This window comes from Molothrus ater, chromosome 1 (genome assembly GCF_012460135.2).
Source record: "Molothrus ater isolate BHLD 08-10-18 breed brown headed cowbird chromosome 1, BPBGC_Mater_1.1, whole genome shotgun sequence".
NCBI lineage: Eukaryota > Metazoa > Chordata > Aves > Passeriformes > Icteridae > Molothrus > Molothrus ater.
In genome coordinates this window covers 93,412,746-93,435,819 of record NC_050478.2, presented here as the reverse complement: position 1 = coordinate 93,435,819, position 23,074 = coordinate 93,412,746, and the positions used below count along the sequence as shown (strand labels likewise).

The window sequence follows — 23,074 nt, the reverse complement described above, 5'->3', positions numbered from 1 at the left end:
CAGATTAACATTTTTTTTGTCTGTGATGTGGAACTGAGTCTCCTGAAGTCAATATGAGAGGGAGGAAAAGATGATATGCAAAAGATAAAACTTTGCCAAGGTCACAGAACCCAGGTGTTTGTGGTTTAGAAGGTTCTAAACCATTCCCTTTATCTGAAAAAGGATGGAGCACAGCAACACAAAACAAAAACACTAGTGCTGCTGTTATTGAAATTTCTGTTTTGTTGTTTGTACCTATCAGATGTCCTTTCAAAAGCAAAGCCAAGCACCACAGTGTATTTCTTGTCTCTTACCTTGAGGTATCTTAGAGCCAAGCAAGCTGCTTTCTGCAGCTGGAGGTTGGGCTGGGTTAGTGCTTCACAGTAATAAATCAAGGCCTGAAAACAGATAAAGAAGAACAGCAATGAAAATGTCTGTGTCTCCACAGAGAAGGGTGGAGCATGGAGGTATTGCTACCCTGTTAAAGGACAGCAATTGCAGCCTGCCTCCCTGGCAGGGAGCATGTGGGATGGCACAGGTGGGATAATTCCCTACAGCAGATCCAGGCCAGACCACCAGTTATAGATCAGCAGTCTCAGGGCAGCTTTTGGTGGGGAGAAGTTAATGGTTAAGTGAGATGCACAATCTGACACCTTTGAAGGCCTTTCACCATATATCACCAAAGAGCTTTGAATGGGCCTTGGAGTCTAATATCTCAAGAGGTGGCCCTTGTGATGGTCTCTTTAATGTAGGGATGATGATGAACTAGTTGGTATAGACCCCAGGGAGACTTAAAATAATGATTACAATGTCAGCATGAGCTGCTAGACCAGTTTACTGCTTGACCCTGGAAATTAGTAGTTACTACTGAGCAGCAAATCTCAGCAGCACTCAGCTGCACAGTGAATTCATCTGCAGCATAAGGCTGCATAATACCCTCACAGAAGCCACTGTGTGGTCCTTCCTGCAGGCAGTGGACCAGGTATCAGCTACACATGCCTGTTCCAGGAGAAGGTTATATTTGCCCTGAGATGCTGCCTCCAGGAAGCTGGGGATGGGAGAAGGATGCTATGAAATACCAAGAGGCTGCAAAAATAGAAGATGAAGTGCGAGGGCAAGCAAAGAGGAGACAAGAAAAGCAAAGACTTTTTCTCTTCCCTTTGCCTTCCTTCTGCCACTCTTCCTCTTCCAGCTGCCTTTTCTGTTGCTCTTTCCTGACAGAGAACAAGATGGATAGCAGGAAAAGGTCTGCCATGAAAGGGTAGGAGCCAATCCCTATTTTTTTCTTACTCCTCCTTCTCCCGTCTATTTAATTTTTGTGCTTAACCTGGCCCTGCTTGTTGCATTTGGTATCAGAGATAGACTCAAATCTTAGTTCTCACAGCTGAGCTGTGTTTGCCCAAGGCAGTCTGTCCCCTCTGGAAATGGTGGCAAGTCCCATAGATGGCAGACTCCTTTGGGGAAAAAAGAAATCTGAGACCTACATCTTTGCATGTTCATGGCGCTGGGGACTGTTACCTTGAAGCCTTGGACTGAAGCCAAGTCTGAGACAGGGCAGCAGAAATGCTGAAGTGTGGAAGATAGCTAGAGAGCACAGCACTCAGTAAGTATTTGCAGTTTTGATTGGTACCTGTTTAGCGTAATGACAGGTACAAGCAGACTGGCATAAAGACAGAAACAGACCTTCACATTTGCAGAAAAATTAGACAGGATATCCCTCTGGATCAGTTTAAATCAAGCTTGGATCAGTGATTTCATATGCACAGATATTTGAGACACACAGGTAGAAAAAGTCATGATGACACAGGTCTGTCATGTGACAGGTGATTTTCTGCCACTTACCTTCTCCCTGAAGTGCCTGTTTTCTGCAGTTGCTGTCAGAAGTGATGCCACAGTCTCACTGACTTCATTTTTATTTTCATTGAGAAGTAAAGCCAAAGCTCTTAAAACTTCCTGCTGTGGTGGAAGGTTGTTGGAGTTTATTTTGGACATGTTGTGCTGCAGTTTTCCGTCTTTCACTGACTGCAGCACCTGAACCACAGATGCTAGAAGTGCAAGAAAAGGGTCTGTGTTACTTACTTTGTCCTCTCAGCACTTTGGATTGATCCTTTCCTCTCTAGCAATCCTTGATTTGTACTACACACACTGAGGATACGAAAATATTCCCATCTGAGCAACTGCAGAATGGCAGTGTGTCTGCATGGGGAATTGTCTGGGCTTTAAGCTGGGCCAGTTTCTCATACCTTCTTCAAGTGAGGAGATGAGAAGATGGGCCCAAGTGCAGCCCTTACGCCTACCCAGAGCTACAGACACCCCTGTCAAATCTTTGCTTTCTGCTGGAAGATGTCAATTCTCACTCTAACAATTGAGACCAAAAATCCTTGCCAGTGTATTGACTTTCAGAGCATCCTTGTGAGAGCTTTTCCTGGAGAGATTGATGTCTGCCAACAAGAGCTAGACTAATATGTTTCAGAGGTGAGTTGAAATGCCATTTTGCTTCCAGGCTTTTGGGCAAAAGCTCCCTCGTATGCCCAAATAAAAAGGAAAACTAGGCAAGGTTGCTCAAACTCCCTCTCAAACAGAGAAGAAAACTTGGCTTGCCAGGGACTGCAGTTCAGCACACTTTGTGCAGCATCTGCTTCTCTCTTTAGCTCTTGGTGGCAGAGCCTGCAAAACTCTGAGGTGCTGTGATCCCTTGGTTCCTGAGAATTGCTCAGCACTTCAGAAGGTCTCTCCATAACAGGTGGTGAAAGACCAAGACATCATCTGTCACAGACATATTTTATGAAAAATCCTTTTGCTCGGATTTTTTCTCCTGAGAAGCTGAGAGGCAGCAGAAATGAAATGTAAACAATGGTTATCTGCTGCTGTGGAATGCAACAGGTGCATCTTTGATTGGTCCGTGTTAGTTGTTTCTAGTTAATGGCCAATCACAGTCCAGCTGTCTTGGACTCTCTGGTCAGTCACAAGATTTTATTATCATTCCATTCCTTTCCTTTCAAGCCTTCTGATGAAATCCTTTCTTCTGTTCTTTTAGTATAGTTTTAATATATCATTTTCTTTTAATATAATATATATCATAAAATAATAAATCAGCCTTCTGAAACATGGAGTCAAGATTCTCGTCTCTTTCCTCGTTCTGGGACCCCTGTGAACACCACCACAATCATCCAAGCTGTGGGCACAGAAAACTTCCCAGACCTTGGGCTCAGCCCACAACCATCAGCCATTCCCTGAAAAACTGTGCTTTCAAAACAATTTTTTCCCATTTGAATATGGAAATAGAAATGATTGAGAGTCTATCTGCATCACCTCCTTTCCCTTGACATGCACAACAGTTCAGGTGCATTCACTTAATAGCCAGGACACTTCTTTGTCTCTTTTCTCTCCTCCTTTTGTAAAACCAGCCTCAGGGCTGGCCTGCCTTGTGTTGAGCTCAGAAGGACAGGGAGGTACTCCCTAACCAGCCAGCAGAATTTATATACCCTACCTTCTTTGGCGAGCTGCAGCAAATAGCTCCCAAGGTCACAGACGCTGTGGCTGGCAAAGTAGCTGTAATACTGAAAGACAGTAATGGTCTCGGAGGACATGCTGGAGTAGAGGACAGGCTCCGTCCGGTCCAGGATCTGAGACACCAGGATCCTGAAGACTGCAGGAGGCCATGGATAAAGGCACAGGTTAGTGAGAGCAAAAGCTGCTGGCAAAATTACACAGTCCACTTCAAAACCGGGAAGAAAGAACCTCATCTGCAAGGCCAGATAAGTGATGTTTCTAAGTGATGTGCCCAATGTTTCTAAGCTCAGCTGTGGTTAGGTTAGAAGCTGGACAGGCCTTCTCCCTGTCTGGGTCTCATTGCCAGAGAATTTCTTTGTAAGGATGAACCTCTGCCAGTTTACAGATGGCTAGCGCACCTTCCTGTGCAATCAAGAGAGCATCATTTCTACCTGAACAATATCCTGCATCATAACCCCCTCTCCATATGCACTGCCTGTACATCCCCACAGTGCCACTGAGGCAGGATTTGGCTTTGCTATTTTTCATGTTCCTGCACTAGTGTGGCAGGCAGAAAGCTGGTCTGAGGCACTGCCTGTGAGAGCTGTAGCATGGAGCAGGAAGGAGAACACTGCCCTGTGTAGGCATCAACAGTGCAGGTGGCGACACCTGGGCAAATCAGCCTCCATCCCCATTCTGTCCAAGGGAGAGCTAGTCAGTATAGCTGGAGTTTGAGGTGTGCTACAACCTCCACAGGATAAGAACCTGTGCTCAGACAAACTCACTTGAATGTGGATTAATTTCATCCCAGTGCCCTGTAATGGGGTGTAGGAATTATACAGATACACAAAATTAAGTGTAAGGATTCCTGATTCACTGAATCACTTACAAATCTGTATTTGGGAATAGACTTTTTTTCTGGATAGCTCAATAACCTTAAAACAGTATTTTCATTTCTGTTAACCTCACCTTTTTTTTTTTTTTGTTTGTTTCATTATTTGGGGCCAAAACTGTTTCAAGAGTTGTAGCATTAGTTTTCAAATTAGATCTTGGAACTGTGACCAAACAGATCTCTGAAGGGTTGGAAAACAAAGCTCAGTACACAACTGTTCTCCATTTTTTTGCAGCAGTTTGTACCTGTTTCTGCAAGTCCCGGACACTCCTCATTCACAGTGGTGGCAAAATTGATATCCAACTGCTTCATCATCTTGTCTGCAGAGGTGTGATACACTCCTGCAGGGCCAGTACACTTCATCCAGAAAGCCAGCAGTGACAGCTTCTTGTGAAACTCTGGAATTGCTGGGGAAGACAAAATGAATAATGAAACAAAGCCATGCTGGAAACATCAGCTTTGAAAAAAGAAGGTAAGAATAAAGGACATCTCACCCAATCCCACTGATAAACAGCTACTGTTTGCTGGGTCTCCCTGAGCCATTACCCTCACAGAGCATGATCATGTGCTCACCCCAGGTTTGTAACGTGTTTTTTCTGTTTCCTATGGTAATGTGAGTAAATTTGCTCCTGATCCAGTTCTCGGTATTGATGTCTCTTCCTTTTAAATAGCACAAAATTCTAGGGGAACACACCACAAATGGTCTGCACAAGTTTGGTCCTTGTCCTAGCATTACACTATGGCCTCAAGTAAGTCACTCAATTTTTGCCTCAACTTTCTGATATAGTAAATACACCTTGTAGTATTTACCTATCCTGCCAGAGTGTACACAAGGGTAACTATGTGTTTGTCAAACTCTTCCAAGTATTAAAACAGATGCAAAAAGAAAAATAACTAAGAAGTTCTCCATAGAGAAAAAAATTAAAATGTTCAGGAAGTTGTATTATGCCTTTGATATTGTAATGCAAATCCTGCCTTTCCTCAGGAAAGAAAGGTGGAAGAAGAATTTGGGTCTTCAGAGGTGGAAGTATCCACATAACACCAATGACACCTGTCCATCTTCTGCACATCAAGCTGGATAAGAAGTCCTTTCTTTTCTCACTTGCATGCTTCTGGATACCAGTGCTGAAGACAGATGTAGGTGACACCTGCCTTGCCTGCTGCACCTCCTGGTGACCCTGAGCCAGCCCTTACTACAGAGGCCTCTCGTGCACTGCTGGTGAGCTCTGCACAGTGATTATTTCAGCAGACACACATGCCCAGGCAAATCCTTGTCAGAAGTAAAGCCCCTAAACTGTTTCTTACCATCAGTAAGAGAGGTGATGTTTCCCAAGTTCTCAGTGCTGATCTCGGCAATATTCTCCACCACGAGGATCTGCCTGGACAGCTTATCCAGGAGGTCTCTTGTCACAAATGGTGTTTTACTGGAGAACACAATTTGCTAGTGAAGACAAATGGGAAGAGACAAAAAGGAGTAATTGAACCAAAAAGAAACCCAGCCTCAGAAAAAACAAAAAAACTCCAAACCACCTGAAGTGCAACAACAAATTCATTCCTCAAACAACAGGATCTCCTTAACTTAAATTTTTTTTCGTTGTTGGGATATTTTTTGGTCCTGGTTGATATTGCATCCCTACTTGCACCTTCAATATCTACATTCACATCCAGACACCTGAGAATCCAAGTAGCCATTTGTGTAAGTAATTTCTGATTACACACTCCACAAAGCTAAAGAAACCCATCAGCACGAGACTTAAAGCCAGGCAAGAATATCAGTCTGACTTTCACACAACACAGGCCATAGACTTTCAGGACAACCCTGCATAGAGGAAGACCACAAGCTGCTCTTTCTCTATTCCACTTCAGCTTTGATCAATTACTTAGGTGCCTTTATTAATTTTATTTATTAATTAATCCTTGCTAATACTCCCTGCTGCTGCTATCTACATCTTCTTCAGCAGTCTATGTAAATAATATTCATATCAGATCTGCTTTGTGTGTGGATGTTGTTCAAGTTCACCTCGCTCACCTGCATATTTACTGAATACTCTTGTATTGAAACCAAAAAAACCTCCCCTTTTCTCATAGCGTGAGTCAGCAGAGTTTCCAGCTCAGCACTAAGGGTGCTGGAATCAGGCTCACGCTCTATTGCTTCAATGAGCCTTTGGGAAAATAAAGCTAATTTTAACTAAGATGGAAGAGTAAAATAATTGTGATGAGGAAGTTGCAGCATGTTTTGATTTGTCAGGAAAACCCTGATGACCTCACTTACTGGATGTTTAAATTTGCATTTGCCGTGCATGTGCTCTGAAAAAAAACCTACAAAAAAACCCCTCTAGTTGTGAGCACGAACTGACAATTTTGATATCCCAGGGAGGGCTGTCTCATGCTGCCTTCACCGTGTCTATTGCAGACAGAATCTCTCTGCCTCATGTGCAAAAATTAATCTCTGCTCTTGAATGCTGCAAGTTCATCTCAGTTAAACAGTGGAGACAGGGTTCCTGTTTTACCTCTGAAGACATGGGCTGCTTTAACTGGGAACCGACTTCACTGAGGACCTCCCAGCAAAGCCAGCAGGAGTTTGTAACCCAGAGCAGGGGATGCCCCTGTCCCCCCCATGCCCTGCCCCTCAGCCCTCCTGGGCAGCTCATGCCAAGCCCCCCTTAGTTCACATGTCAGGTCTGCTCCGAAACCAGCCAGGATGGAAATGATGGAGGCACCTCTGGCTGGGGTCAGGGTGTCACCATCCAACCCCAGCTTCTGGTGTCTGTCCCAGTCCTGAGCTCCCACTACCTTGCAGGAGCAGCACTGACCTTGCCAGCCTGCAGGCAGGAATGATTTTAAAATAAATGCCCAAATGAGGTGGGGTTGGTACCTGAATGAGCTGGGTGCAGTACTGCAAGTGCTTAACTATGGTTATATCCAGGCTGTCGTTGCCTGTGGTCAGGGGCAGAGGGCTGCCAGCCACGCTGGTGCCCACGCCTGTGTCCTCGGTGAGAGCTTCGCTCAGGTGGCCTCTGGCCTCTGGGTGCTCCGTCCTGTAACTGGGGAGGAGGCAGGGAGGAGGAGGAGGTCAGTGTAGGGCTGGCAGCTGCCACAGCAGACACACACCCACACCCACAGCCCCACTCACACACAAGGGGATGAGCAAAGAGCACGGCAGAAGAGCTGAAAGTGCACAGAAACCTGGTGATGGGCACATCATACCACAAAGGAGCAGGGCTGCCCTGCCTGGGTACAGGAGGGATGTGCCCATCTAGGGGACAGACCTGTCCCCTGACTGGCTTGCCCTGAGTGATGTGATGTCCTCAACAGCAAGGTTTGTCGTGGTTACTATCCCTTGGTGGTGACAGCTTTCTCCCATCTGTGATGAATCACCTGCCCAGTCACTCTGGATTAAGAACCATGACAATTTGTACCTTCCCAAGCACTGAGCTGCTAAGAACAGCTCTGTGCTCGCAGAGTCCTCCTGCTATCAAATTTAAGGCTCATTGCAGAAGGAAAGGAAAACCACGTCTGAAGTAAGAGACATGATGTTTTCATATGCAGTTTTAGACACAATGTGTACAGCTTACTTTGCCAATTGTTTCTGCAAGAGTGTTGAGCTAGTCTTACTGTGTTTTAAATCATTATTTCCAATATTGTCTTGCTGTACAAATGATCCTCCCCGTGTTTAAATGCAAAGCCTGAGGTCAGTCCCCAGATGGCAAGTGTGTTTGGCTGCAAGTTCAGAAGTTTCAACACTTGCAATCTTTACACTGAGTCACACACTTACACATCTAAAAATGGAAGCGGGAATCTGCACTGTCTGGGGATGAGCCAGAGGGGAAAAAAAGAAATTTTAATTTCTATTTTAACTGGTTGAAGCTAGATCCTTAAATCAGCACAGACTGGACTGAGATCAGAGTGCCAGTTTAGCAAGCAACACAATTTCCCAAATTTTTTTTCCCACCAAGCCTTATTCTGGAATGAGGACATGAGATGATGGGAACTGCACAGTGGTTGCTCATTGCACTCAAACTGCTTTAAGCAAGCTGTGAGTAGTACAGCTCCCTGGCTGGAGAGCACAGGCAGGGAGGGAATGGTGTTCCTTTCTTTTTTTCCAGCTCTAGTGCCGCTTACGTGCCTGCTGGGCATCGTGTCAGCTCAAAGGAGGCAAACATGCTTTCAAGATCTAATGATTGAAGCACAGCATCTTAAAGTCACACAACAATGGCAGGCCACGGCACAACACCACAGCTTTTTTTTTTTGTTTTTGCTTTTTTTTTTGCTTTTTTTTCTTTTTTCTCAGAAAGACCAAAAGTGATGAAAGAAGGGCAGGTAACACGCAGGGCCATGAACAGAGTACCAGTCATCACTCTTACATTCCAAAGGCAACCTACATCATGCTGCTTAAATCTGGCCCTGTGTTAGTGTTACTGACAAGCTTAATCCACTGCAAAGACTCATTCGGCTAGAGAGAAAAGACAAAGGGAGGGGGGAAAAACCACAGAGGAATTAGTAATTACATCCAAGGAAAGCCAGGTCCAAACCTATGTCAAGGAAGAGGCTCTGCCAGTATTGATGTCAGCCTAATTTAATTTACCCTTCTCCTCTGGAGGACAGATTGCATATATTTGAACAGAGGGAAAAAAATGGTCCTGGAAACCAAAGATTTTGTATGCAGCAGCCATGGGGAGCCCTCGGACCCTAAAACTCATCAAGGATTAGTCAGTCTTCCTTGAATAAATTGTGCACCAGGATCCCCTGTTAGTGACAAAGAGCCAGGGTGTCAGTTTGGCATAAGCACAGCTGACAGGTACTACAAACTTACCTATTCTTCTCAATCTCAGTATCTGAAAATACCGAGTCTGCACCTCCTCCACCATTACAAACCTCCACACCACCACCATCCTCATCATCAAAGTCAGAGGTGTTCAGGAAATCAAAGCTTTCTAAAGCACTTTCAACTGTTAGACTTAAACTGGAGGACCTGCTTCGGCTTACTGCTGGCTTGCACTGCAAAGGCAGAATGAACCAATGAAAACCCCACATATTAGCTACTACAAGAAAGATAAGAAAAAAAATTGATAAAGCTTAAAACTTCAAATTCTTCATTTTATTTTTAAAACTTCATTTTATTGGGTGTTTCATTTCAAGCCTTCATATTCATAGCATATACAATCAAAGCCTGAGAACTGGGGAAAGCCTTTCATTCCTCCTCCCCTCCTCATGCTACACACTCTCTTCCCCAAAGGAAAACCCTCAAAGGCAAAAGTCAACATGTTTTATAAAAATGAGAAGTACTTCTTGAATCCAAGTTTCGCAGCTCTCGGCATTTTCCAAAAGGAATGAGGGGAATTAATGCAATGGAAGTTGAAAGGGGAAGGCACATTCCTTAATTGCTGTTCTAGCTACAGAAGCCAATTTATACATATCCAATGGCACTACCTGATTTATTCCAGACGTAACTCTAACAGACCTTAGCCAGGAATGAATTTCATCCCATAGCTGCACATTTATTAATGGAATGAAAGGAGTTTTGCGGCCTTTGAAGCCAAATGGATTATCAAGGAAAAGCCAATAAGGTATCAGATTGCTAGGTGACAGAGAAAGGCAGTATTGTAACTCAGAAATTAACCTTGCTAGAGAGAGGGGGGAAACCATCCCCACCTCACTGCAGGGAAGAAATGCAAAGGAACCTTGCTGTTGCTGTAGGAAGTATGAAATACCCTGGCCTCATGCGGCAATTCATCCACATGTGCCCAATTGCTTCCAGGGTTATCCTGAAGAATCAGATATAAGTTAAGGGATCATCTCCATTGGTTGGTGCAATGACTTCAACATCTTTCAGACCATGTGATTATTTGATCAGAAACAGTCATGAGTCACTGGTGCCATTACACAGGCCACATCCTCCAGTCCCAAGCAGGACCCATGACTTCGTCTCAGCTCACAGAAGAATGCACTGGCCTCTGAGGAGTTCAGATCCAGCACCAGGTGCTCTAGAGCTGAAGGGAGCTGGAGTTCCATTTGCAATTCATTTGCACACAATACTAATGGTCATACATTTGCACTTAGGATGTTTGAGTCCTTAAACTGACTGTACAGTCAATAGCTGATCAAACTCACTTCCCAACACATCTGTGACAAGGATGAGTGCTGCATCCTGCTTCTTGTGCAGCACCAATGGTTTCAGCTTCCATTTTCTTCAGGGCTTGGTAGTGCAGCTTCTTCAAGCATATGGAAACAGCAACATGTGGGCCATTTTCTCTGCTCATCTAATATGGCCAAGAGAGGTTTCTTCAGCCACAGCTGGATTCCAGCTCAACCCTTCTGCATGAAGAGCCCTTTTCTGCATGGCTGCTGGTGATGCTGAGTGCCAGTTTGTGAGCTGATCAACAGGTGACACCCAGACTTCAACAGATCTGAAGAGGCATCCATCTCGAGTGTGCAGGAATCCTGTCCGCACACATCCATCCTCTCTGCCCCCATCCCATGTCTGTCTGTTTGTAACTTCTGATCAAAGCAGCCTACATAAACAGTGTCTCTCTGGCCTTTGGATAGTCAACCTCTTGTACCAAGTTAGAAAATAATAGTAATGATACCTTTGCCTGCTCAAACCTCTCTAGGAATAAATAATGCAAGGAACGGGGGGCTGCAGGCTGTCAAAAAATGCTTGATTTGGGAAAGTACCATGCAATGGAAATAAGGAGGTAAACAAAGTTTCTTTGTAAAAAGATAATGCAGAAGAATAAATTAGTCCCTGCTTCTTCCTCAGCCATATTTTTGAATAATGAGGCTTAAATGACTAGCAGACCAACTTGCATATGAATATGAAGCATTTGAAATGATTATTTTCCATATAATACTGTTCACAGAGTAACGTGTCATGAGTTGTTATTCACAGGGGAGATACAAGTAACAGTGACCTGCAGTAAACATATTAACAACACAGTTTTCTTCTGATTTTTAACATTATTCTCTGCATCTTGATGTGATGACAGGATGTCTTTCATTATGAAAATGGATGAGGGGAAAAAGGAAAAGGCCATGCCTAGGTGACATGGAGACAGCAACCTTCAGTGACACTTGTGCTTCTAAATCCTTTTGGCAATTTAGAAAATTCGGCTTGTATGGCTACAAGGCCTGATCCTCAGCTGGTGCAGTTTTGCACAGCTCCATGGACTTCAGGGGCAGTATGCTAAAGTACACCCACTGAGGATGTGACTCACAGATTTCAAAGGCAGAAGTTTGGCTATATTTGATCCCCAGTATGGCACAAGCAATGGGTTCACAAGAGGTGGTTCACAATGGTTCACAAGGCATTCAGAGAAGTGTATAATTTAATTACCCTTCTGTCACAGCACCTTTTTCTCTTTCCCCCAGGTTTTGACAAAAGATCTGTTGCTTGAGGACACAAGGCTATGACAAGCACATTGCTGACAAAAGTTTAAAAATGCAACATTGTGAAAGGATGCTCCAAGCAGGAGCAAATCTACTGCTACCAGGGAATTCTACTATTCTCCAGAAAGCCTACTTTGATGTTTGCAAGGCAGGCAAGGACATTCTACCTGCTCAGATTTTCTTTAGGGTAGCATTTTCTGAAAATGTACTCACTTTTAGGATGTCATCTAGATGCATCACTTCTTGATCCAGGTCCTGAAACTCTTTATACTGCTCTTTATGTGGCTCAAGAGCTAAGAGAAGCCCTTGCAAGGCTTCCTCAATGCTTCCATCGAGATAAGACTTATATCCTTCTGATTCCCCACTAATGGATCCCTCACAAGGCAGCCTCTCTGGGGTCAGGGGTGTCTCTGCTGATGTAAGCCTTTTGACCAGCTGCTTTGTGATGTTGCCCTCATAGGTATCCAGCTCCACAGGCTTGAGTTCTGAGCCTTCATCCGTGTCCTGCAGGAGAGACACCGGGACACTCATTTCCACAAAGACACGATTGCTCCCAGCATCAGAGACCTTTTGGCAAACTTCAGGAGCTGCCCTGGGGGTGTTCTTGCTCTCAGCCACCGCTCCCTCTCCGTGGGACAGCAGGTCCTTTGGCTCAGCAACAGAGTCTCTGCGGGAGTCGCTGCTGCTACAGTCTAGGCTTGAGCTCTGGGAGGACTCCAGGGCTCGGTGCTGGGTGGGGGTGGCAGTGATGTCAGGGCTGGAGCTGACGTGAGCACAGGAGGACTCTGCTGAGTTGGCAGGGGGCACGGCATCTTCATAAGGCAGGTCACCAAAAGTGAAGGAGAGAGGCCGCTTTTCAGTGGCCGCTGTGCCATTTTCAAAGACATCATCTGGCAAATTCGACTGAAAAGACAATAGGGAGAAAGTGTTTATCAATGCAGCATTGGAAAGAGGAAAAAAATAACAGCATGTGCCCAGGAAAGAAAAAGGCAAGGCAAAAGATTAAAGAAGCATTCAAGACTTGAGAGATGGAGAAAATATTTTAAATCAAACTTCTGCTTTCATCTGGCACAGCTCCTCAATTTCAGCATGAAAACTTCTGGAAAACCTGGGCTCAGCCATGCCTCTGCTAAATAGAGAGCTCTAGGAAATGATCTCCAGAGAGAGTCATGAAATCTGCTCATCCTTCTATATCCTCTCAAACAGCATTTCCAGTGCACTGCTCTAGTTCCTGTACCAGGGCTCTTTTTAATGAGATTGTACATAAACCACATTGTCTGCATTTTCCTACTCATTACAGATTTCTGTTCTACTTATTTTCTGACTTCTAAAGTAGCAATTTGTAAAACGTAACACAGTTTGCTCCAAAAGTTTCTCTAGTGTTGTGGTGGTTAAGTGGTGATAATACTGTGCTATTTCTTTTTATCCAATGTCCTGCATGTGGCATAGATGTCTGTAACAACTGTTGACCTAGAGTTATATCCTGTCTAACATGAGTTTCTGCTCAAATGAGTCAGCAGAATTGGTGGTGTATTGAGCAGGACACTGATCATTAAAGAAGCAAAACCAGCCTATGCAGACTCCAGACTTATCAGGGCAGATATATATCTATGTTCATCTCTGACTGATATATGGGGAAAAAATCACTATAGGAGTGACAACCTGCCTATCTAACCTACAAACCTTGCTTTGTGCCAGCTCATGTGGCCAACTCATGGAAATACAGGACACAGATGGAAGGCAACTACTATTTTGCTGACAATTTGCTGGAAAGAACTGCAGGCATCCACATGTTGTTAAGCTTAAGGGTTAAGTGTCCAAAACTTGAATTTTTTTTCTAGTATTATTAGGAGCTTTTTTTCCCTAAACATAATCACAGTCAAAGGTTTATTTCTTCTTTCCCTTGACATGGGTATGCTTTTAGCTTCTGAAAGTCATGTTACTAGGCAAATGTAGAGCGTCAATCAGTGTAGCAGGTGATCTTCAAGAACACTGGTGGCTTGTACTCCTGCCCTGCTCTCTGCCCACAGATAGTTGACTTCTGATCATTATCTCTGTAGAAACCAAGAGGAATTTTGATTCAATGTGAGCTGCATGGGCTCACAGTTATGTCCTGCCCTCTAATCAGTCAGCAAAATGAGCGAGTTGCAACAGAGAGCGACACACAAAGCATGCGTGGGAATGGAAATGCCACACAGGAACTGAAAAAATCCTTCACCAAACAAAAACCAGGACTCACATATAGCTCTAGCCCTGCTTTTGGGCTTAGCCTGAGCGATGGCAGGTCACTAAAAGAGCGACTGCGACGAAGCTTGTCAAAGAAAGTGTCTTGAAGAGCATCTAAGATTGTCAACTTTGGCCTGTCTTGCAGGGGATGCAGCCATTTCTTCAACAGTTAAAGCAAAGAGGGTGTGAGGAAGGGCAAGTTAAATGAATGCTTTGCAGCAGAGTACTAAGTTACAGGCATGGGATGCAGCACTTGCAAAGTTAATCTCTGTACAGATGGCCTGATTAAGCATTCAGAATTCGATTCATGCAAAATGTAGGAACACCCTGTGAATATCTTCAGTACAGGGGCAAATTTTATCACAGGATACTTAAAAATACTTGTGCTATAATAGTTGCTTAACTACTGTTGCAAAATGAAAACACATTTTTTAAAGATTATTCAAGCATCACAGCAGTCAGGCAGGAAGGATAGGTATGCATTAATTGGCCACATAGTTTCAAAGATGCCAGGATCATAGTCACCTTCTTTTAGGATTAGCAGCTAGGAATGCACTTGCTTTATAAGTATTTGTAAGGGTAACCTGCTGGAACCAGGGCAAAAAAAAAGCTTAGACATGTAAAGCAGTGAAATGTTTGCAGTGTTTGAACTACTCTAAGGTTTCTCATTACATAAACACGAAGCCAAACAGAGCTTACAAAGAATGAGTGGTCCTTGAAGGTTGGTGTTTCAGGAGTGCCTTGGCTGTACATGGACATTCTCCTCTGGAGAGCAGATGCCTTGCTCACATTTCCTGTGGATGGGGTCAAGTCTTCAACATCAAAGGGGCTACAGATACACAAGCAAGAGGGGAGAAAATAAGAGGTTGTTAGGCTGAGCAAGAGGGACTTTCAGGTCCATAGAAAGCATTTTTGAAAGGGTGGTTTATTAGCACATCAAAACCCAGAGGTAGCAAGTTTTTAAACTGAAGTGTTTAAAGAAAATGTTGTTAATTAGACAGCAGTCTCAGAAGTGTGGTTTTCGGTTCTGATAGAAGTGTTCCCTCAGAAATCATTTATGTAGTGTAGTCTGATGTTATTCTTCTCACATGAAAAGTATTCTTGCATTTGAGTTGCCAAGTGTCACACATGCTAATGAGAAAGGTGCTCAACTATTAATAGAGCTGTTGCATTGTAAAGGAAACCAGGAGCTGTTATTGCTGCCTTCATGTTTATTGCATTAAAAGAAACAGCACACATGATTGTAAAAAGTTAAATGCATCAATGCTTCTTCAGAAATAACATTTACTTATTTCATTAAAATGCAGTGAGAATTGGGTTTGTATCCTAAGGCTACCAGCTCACCTATGCTGACCAATGAATAGAAAACACCAAGACATCTACCATCACTCTTGTGGTGTATGAAGCCCTTAAAAGCCAGCTTTTCAAGATGGGCCACCTCCTGAACTTTGCTATGCTAGTGTAAAGCCATAAAATTATTTTAAAAAATATACATATATATGTATATGTAAATAAAAATTATATGGATATAGAAATTATATATATATTTATATATGAGCAATCAGTCATATCCCATTTTTAAGCTTTGAAGTAAGCTTTAGGCAATTCCGAGATCAATCATCACTAAGCAGTTCCCATACCTTGTAATGTCAGTTCTTACCAAACCTTATTTAACAGCTGAAACTAGGCACAACCCTCTTAACCACAGGAAAAGCAGGCAAACTGTGGCTGACCATGAACTATTTCTCATATACCAAATTTGGGCACAGTTCCTTCACAATCTTCCTCAGCAGGGAAAAATATGGAGAGAACAACCCACACAGATGAACCATTTTTCTTTGGTTGAAGTTTTACAGCTGACTGGCTGATTGATTGATTGATTGACCAAGGAGTTCTACTTACTACCAGGTGATCTCAAGGTTCAGCTTTACTGTGCCAAGGTCATTAATGTCTACTGCAACCACCTGAGGCCGAGCTGCAAACAGGTCTTTTGTCTCACAGGTTACACTTCCCACAAGGATATGAGTAGCAAGCCCTTTAACTTCTGTGACCTGTAAGAGACAAGAACAGGATATTTAGGACCACAAAAGGCATTGCAATCCCTAATCTCAAGATAATAGTTTTGATTGTCTGGCCTGGCCCCCTTGCCAAAGAGCTTCTAAAATATGATTGTCTGTTGCATTACTTAAGGAAAAAATCTGGGTTTGATGGTGGTTTTGTTTTGGGGTTTTTTTAGGAAATGCATAGTTGCATATGATCATGATTCCGTGTTATCTTTATGTTTTTAATAGGAGTCAGAAGAGGACAAACATACTGGCTCAGACCAAGGGCCTATCTAGTCTTGTATTTGATCTTTTGCAGTAATGATAGCCAGAGCCCAAGGGAAGAGTGAGAACAGGGAGGCCATGGAGTGTCTCAGTAGCTGACAAATTCCTGACTGGGAATCTCCTGATGTAACTTGCCTAATGAATAATTCCCAAGGGAGCTCTCTTCCAGGTATATCTCTCTTGTAACTCTGAAGCCATGTAATTGTTTGCACCAAGGATGGCCTTTGGTGAGGACTTCCACGGATCTACTGTTGAGGAACCACCTCTGTGTATGTTGTTACAGTAGGAGTAGAGCACTATTCAGATTTAGAGATATATTTGCCTGGGAATTCAGAGTGACAGTTCTATATGCAGCAAATCAGCCTTTGGCTGTTTGCTTGAAAGTCAGTTCTTGAGCCTTTTATGTGAAAGTGTTTGGACAGAGTCCAAAAAGGGAAGAGAATATACACATTAACCTTAATAATACTGGGATTCTTGTGTACTATAAAAAGGGGGTCTCTCCTAACTTTCCACCTTAAACCTGTGTGTTAGACTGAGGAGAGTGATTCAGCATGTGTCACAACTTGCCTTTCATCGAAAACCTACTGTCTCATGCATATGGGATTATTTTGGTTGTGGGTTTTGTAATCACCTGCATTTTTTTTCATAAAGTCTTTGCAGTGTCTAAGAGAGCCATTTCCTCTAAAACTTTCAAGACATTCTTCTGTTTAGGCTTCCTAACCAGGGACATCTGGAATGGTTTCTGGGAGCAATTTCTAGACAGGGATGAGAGAATGGGTATCTCTAGGTTGAAGGCTTATGGAAGAGAAAGCACATTGACTTCCAGCCAGGAGAAAACTGTGTTGGGACACTGAGGGCAATGAAGATATGGATCAGTGATGAAAAGACTCCAGTCTGGGAAGAAAATCTCTTCCACAACTCTCACAAATGGATTAGTCTTGTAGTATCTAAACTGGACAATACTACAGCACTTTAGTAGGTGTGTCAGAAATACTAATTATGGCTCATTTCTAAAGAGTTTAATGATCTGCTTCTCTGTCTTTGCTGATGGTGCATGAGAAGGCAGGTTCTTGACTCCTGCGTTGCTTGCAGGCAAAGGAGTCAGCATGCATACCTTAATGGAGATCAGTCCAACAATGAGAGGGAGGAAAACCATCTCTTCTCCATCCCAGCTTTGCTTGCCATTCACTTCTATCTTGCCTTTCAGTTTCCAGCGCTGGCGACCGTAACGCATGAAAATCTGAAAAAGAAAAATCCTCTCATTTTCTTGAGAAATCTGTTCTCATGATGCACAAATATCAAAAACAGAACTGGGGAAAGAGTCTGAGAAAGGCTGGAAGAGTTAGGTGGCATAGGTGCTGCCCCCCTTCCACTTCCCATTGAGTCAGAAGGAAAAATCTACTGGAGGATCGATCTCTCTCAGCTCTCCTAATTGCTCCTTTTGTTAGTGAACCCCTGACTCAAATTTTTAACTTCATGTAACTTGATGACTCATAACAAAGCTGCAAGGCATTTAATTCCACTTACAGGGAAAGTGGCATGGAAAGGGAGATTTGGGAGGGCAGGATGAAAGCACCAGTGGTCTATCCTAACATCTACAACTTGCTGGATCATCTGCCTTTCTAGGCAGTGAGCTTTTGGCCATTCCCCATCAGAGACCTCCTCAGCTGTGAGGTTTTGGCTGTCTCATGATAGAAATGGATGACATCTGTAGTGCAGTAACCCAATTTGAAGGATCAAGAGCAGGAAGACCACTTTGGGCCAGGTGGGAGACACCGGCACCAACTAACTGACCCCACAGAGGAAGCAGGAGTCATTTGTCACAGGGAATGAGAGTGGCAACAAATGAATCTGTGATCAAGGCAGCTAGGAAGTACTATACTGGTTGCAGGGATCCACTATCAATCCAAAGCAAGTTTCTTGCAAGGTTGGTTCTGTTCTGGTAGAGCTGGAGGATTAGAGATGGAATTTATTTTAATCCATCTGTAATGAACACACTCCTGATGATCTCTACTGAAACACTACAATGACCAGAGATCCTGATGCAGCCTCACAGCAGGTAACATCTGGGTCTCGAGAAATGGTTATTCAGTGTCTCTCTGCCACTGAGCTCTGTGATGAAGTAGAGCCTATGCATTCAGTAAAGGATGCTTGCAAGGATGTGTTCCATTTGCTCTATGTGTATGGGATGGGCATATGATTTTTTCCAGGGGAATTAGAAACTTTTGTCAAAAATAAGATTTTTAAAAGCAAAAAAAAAAAGCTCAAAGTTCTTCTAACAGCTATCACACAGTTCTCTGAATGCAAAATCCAGGTCTTCTGACAGATGCCCTGACAAAAGCAGACATACAGAGAACGCAAGGCTTTTCAGAGAACATATGGGAAAAATAATAGCTGTTCATTGAGGTGCTGATGTGAAAAGGTTTTATTCATCATGACATAAAAAGCAGCAGAGGTATGCCTTCCTTTTGATTCTTTGGCTATTTAATAAACAAACTGATGCAGACATACCTCATATTGATCTCCAGGGCAGAGCCGAGCGAAGCCAGCCAGACCTGAGAAGGAAAGACACAGAGGGGCTGTGGGAGGGCCTGGGCTGCCAAGTGTGGCTGAGCCCAGAAATGGGGTGCAGTGGGGTGCCCAGAGCCACACTTGGACAGAAGAGACCAACACTCTCCTACAGCCCCCCAGCTGCTATTTATATCCCACTCTTACTGCTGCCTGTGCACCCTCTGAACCTACACAACCCACCACCTTAATTTTCTTCTTTATTTTGTGCAAAATTCATTGGACTGTGGTTTCTTGCACATGCAAGATTTATACCTTCCAGCTTTTTTCCCTATTAGAGCCTGAAGTTTCCTTTCATATAGTAACTACAGAAAAAGGAGAAACACCTTCCTGACATCATCTGGCTTCAGACCCTCAGCTGAGAGCCCCTCCCATGGCGAGGTGTAGGCGAGCTGCTGAGCCCCCTGCAGTGCTGCTCAGCGCTGTCTGACCGAGCTCCACACTTCAACACAGATCCCTTTTTAGTGCATCTTCAGAGACACACAGCAAGCAACAGGCCTCTTTCTGCTTGGTGTTTCCATAACATTATCATTCCCATAATAGCTGCGTGTCTTTCAATAGTAAGTGCATCACAAAATATGACTGACATCTTTAATACCAGATTAATCCCATTTTTCCCCAGAGCAGGAGAAGTAGCACAGCAAAGCACTTGTGATCTATGTTTGGTTTTGGGGTTTTTTAAGGTAGGACATAACAATGCTATTTTTATATCAGCACTGTGCATATGAAATGAAAGCTTCCTAAGGCTCCACACTGAAATCCAAGGGGAATTACCACCCCACTCCTGGCCTGCTGACCTGCATTTGCACAGGATTCAACTGGTTGTTTTTCCCACAGAGGGAGCTTCTTTTTTCTCACATATTCCCCTCAGTATGCAGCCATTGCACTTGTTTTGGTATAAAAACTTACCCAGCTTTGCCTGCGTGAGCCTAAATCTATGCCTCTAGTATTGCAGTGCCCAAAGAAACCGTCTTGAGGCCACATACAAAGCCTGTGGCAGAGAAAGAGATGCCCCAACAGAACACACAGGAGTGTGTTAAAATCAAGGCAAGTATGAGGAGCCCTAGTTGTGCTGGCTGTATTTGCAGGGATGAATTAGTCCTGCTAGCTGTACTGTAGGAGCAACTCAACCCCTGCATACAGTCATGGGCTGTCCCTGCTTATCTGCCTCTTCCACTTCTTCGACCAGAAAATAGTTTTCTTTGCTCATCTTAGTGTTCAGCAGAACAGAGAGGCCCTTGCACAGAGCTCATATTACCAATTCCTTTCTAATTTATTTACTGTTAATAAATAATTTAAGACTACTAGCACTCTACCACTGCTTCTCTCTCCCCAGGCACACTTTTAAAAGTGAATTTGATCTCTCCTGGGACACATCACCAAAAGCATGTGAGGAAAATAAAAGGTCCTTTTTTTGCCCAGTGTATGGGGAGGGTGGGTGAGGAAACTCCAGCTTAAAACTCCATATGGATGTTGAAGTATGTGAGCTGTGACTGGCCCAACCAGGCTGGCCAAGTCTTTTCAGCATGACGAAGAGGAGGCTAAATGCTGACTTGACAATAGGGCATAAGTACTTTCATATGAAACAACAGGGGGACAGGGTGATCATGGGGCTGTGGTAAGGAGGCAGTGCCACCTGGAGCTCATGCAGCACGTGCAGTTCTGCTGGTGTGCAGGATGCTGGACTCCTGGCTGCTGGTGGTGGGCTCTGTGTAGCAGAGCCACCGGTGTGTCAGGCTAGCAAATTGTTCTCTCTTGAGTGAAACATCTGGGCTTTTACCTCCTGCTGTCCTGGCTCTTCAAACAGCTATAAGGGCACTTTCCTGTACATCACAACAGGACACACAGATTCCATACAGGAATTTCCACACTCGGTTTCCCTGGTAAATTTCAACAACTGATTAATCCTGACCAGTTAGCTAAGCCTGCTGGCACATTTATTATCTTGATTCTGCAAAATGATTAGGCTTTTCTTTTTCTATAAGTATCAGTCATAAAAGCTCTGTGCAGCTCCCCTGCTTCCTGACAGCATTGTGTAGGTTGGCTTGCTTTCAGTGTAAGTGACAGAGGGCACAAAATAAAAATAACTTTCACTGGAATGGCTAGGAACAGATAAGCTTTAGGGAGAGGAATGCTTTGATTTTAAATTAGATCCTAAAGTTAGCTGGATATGCTGCAGTATAACTTAAGGGGAAAACTTGCTGTGTGATCTGCAGGCTTTTTTGCCAGAGCTGCTGCAAGCCTTAGCAATAGCGATGGCTATATTGTCCTATAGGATTCCTATTCCTAGGGAAAACTATCTAGATAGAAATCTCAGATGCCCTAATTAGAGAATACTTAGTATGGCATTTCTCTTTGCTGTTTTCTAATTTGGGCTTCTTCACGTGATGCGAACTGTGTTCAGAAGCAGCTGCTGCTTGTGCTCTGTGCTCTGCTCCTGCACATGAGTGCAGTACCTGCCTTCTCCAGAGCCCTTGAGTTCTGCCAGAGGATTTGGCATCCAAAAGAGAAGGGGCCAGACCTCTTCAGACAAGACATTTGTGACACTGTGACACCTTCAGCAACAGGAACTGTGCACTGCATTTACAGCAAGTAAAGAAATGCTCCAAGGGAGCTGGAAAATCCCCTTACACACTCTGTGACATTGCTTCATTCAACATGTCCATGCTGTGGTTCTGCTGTGGGTTCTTGTACAGAAATATCTGTCTCTGTGTGTTCATCTAAAACCTGAGGGATGGAGCTAGGAGAACTCCAACATCTGCTGCGATTGTTTTCTCTAATGTGAGAGCGCAGAGTAGCTATTTTAATTTAATCTAAGATTAATCTTAATCTTATGCGATGCAATCATAGGAAACAACTGCGACAAGGCAGGCAGAATCAAAACCTTGTATGAGATTTGTAAGCTCTCTACACTCCACCAGCAATACTGTGGATGTTTTAAATGGCAAGATACCAAGTGAAGAATTAAGAGTTCATGAATATTTAGATGCTGACTTTGTTTTATAGAACTATTCTCATGCCAGTGACTGAAGATCCAAAAAAGATATCCCCTCCCAATCTCTTCTTTAAGACATTGAGTCTTAAAGGGATAACAGCATTAGCAATACCTGATGATCCATTGAGGCTTCCAGTAAAATTGAGTCTATTGTATTCAATCCCATAAACTCCCCTGTCATAAAGACAAGGAATAAAATGGAAAGGTGAATGTCATCACAGAGTTATCTAGGAAAACCATCCCCAGCTTTTTGCCTTTTTACATTTGGTCAAAAATAGTATTGGTCACAATTAGTAAAGGAGTTAGTAATAGCTGATGTCAAATTAAAAAGCTATTTTAAATTTCAAGTTCAGCTCCATGGAAATTCAGATAATTTCCCAGTCACCTTCTCAAAGAATTACTGAAAATAGAGGCAAAAATTACAGCAGTCTTCAAAACTGAATTGCTTTGGCTGTTGGGAGGAGTCTTTGTGGGAAGTAATCAGTCTAGAAAACAAAAAGCAGAATCTCAGAAAGTCTGTAAGCATTGGTGCTCCTGTTTCTGTAATCCTTTCCAGTGGGCAGGGGTGTGAATAGAGGGTTTGAAGGCTCAGCAATGGGTGAGAAACCCCACCTGTCATAAAGCATGTTACACAGCATGTCTCAATTCCCTCACAATGTGTGCAGCAACTGCTACTGTTTCTGAGAAAGAAGGGAAAGGTGAAAAGGCACTTACCTTTCATCTTGATGCAGAACTCCCCCAATAGGTTTTCCAGCTCTGCTTCTATGGTACACATGTTCTGTGTTGAAAAAGAGAACAGTGAGGCCAGACAACTTCTTTGGGATTTTTTTTAAGGTCTGTTTGTAAGGATAGATTCAATATATTTTGCAAGAAAATCAATCTCAGAGCCATCCTTCTTGTTTAACTAGGTCTGGCCCTAAAAAATGGCAGCTATGCTTGCTTTTTTTGACACTTCAACCAGCAGCTTCTCTGCTGCTGCATGCTAATCCTCATGATGGCAAAAGGGAAGCTTTGGGCTGTGGAGGATAACCTACTCACTGTTCTGGTCCTCTCCAGCCAGGACTTGTGCCAACAGCAGCAGCTCTATGGCAAAGTGGCTCCCAGCATGATTTAATCTCTCAAGAAACATGGACTACATTAAGAAAGAAGGCTGTGAGAGATGGATATTAGCCCCTCTCCAGTTCTTCCTTCAGGTTTTGGAAGGTTGTC

General features: G+C 43.5%; 1 protein-coding gene across 3 annotated transcripts in view; it reads right to left on the bottom strand.

Annotated features, from left to right (window-relative positions):
* RIPOR2 (RHO family interacting cell polarization regulator 2) overlaps positions 1-23,074 on the bottom strand; it is a 53,091-nt gene that overhangs the window by 4,477 nt on the left and 25,540 nt on the right. For 2 of the 3 annotated variants that reach the window (XM_036403530.2, XM_036403539.2), the window contains exons 8-21: positions 22,580-22,643; positions 18,814-18,857; positions 17,417-17,542; positions 15,878-16,026; positions 14,675-14,804; positions 13,989-14,135; positions 11,963-12,652; positions 9,177-9,361; positions 7,239-7,407; positions 5,669-5,804; positions 4,609-4,770; positions 3,470-3,628; positions 1,822-2,024; positions 294-377 (exon numbers count right to left, since the gene is read on the bottom strand). In XM_036403530.2, the coding sequence (XP_036259423.1) occupies positions 294-377; positions 1,822-2,024; positions 3,470-3,628; positions 4,609-4,770; positions 5,669-5,804; positions 7,239-7,407; positions 9,177-9,361; positions 11,963-12,652; positions 13,989-14,135; positions 14,675-14,804; positions 15,878-16,026; positions 17,417-17,542; positions 18,814-18,857; positions 22,580-22,643 (2,448 nt within the window). The remainder of the gene's footprint in view (positions 1-293; positions 378-1,821; positions 2,025-3,469; positions 3,629-4,608; positions 4,771-5,668; positions 5,805-7,238; positions 7,408-9,176; positions 9,362-11,962; positions 12,653-13,988; positions 14,136-14,674; positions 14,805-15,877; positions 16,027-17,416; positions 17,543-18,813; positions 18,858-22,579; positions 22,644-23,074) is intronic. The other variant, XM_036403547.2, reaches the window with a different exon arrangement.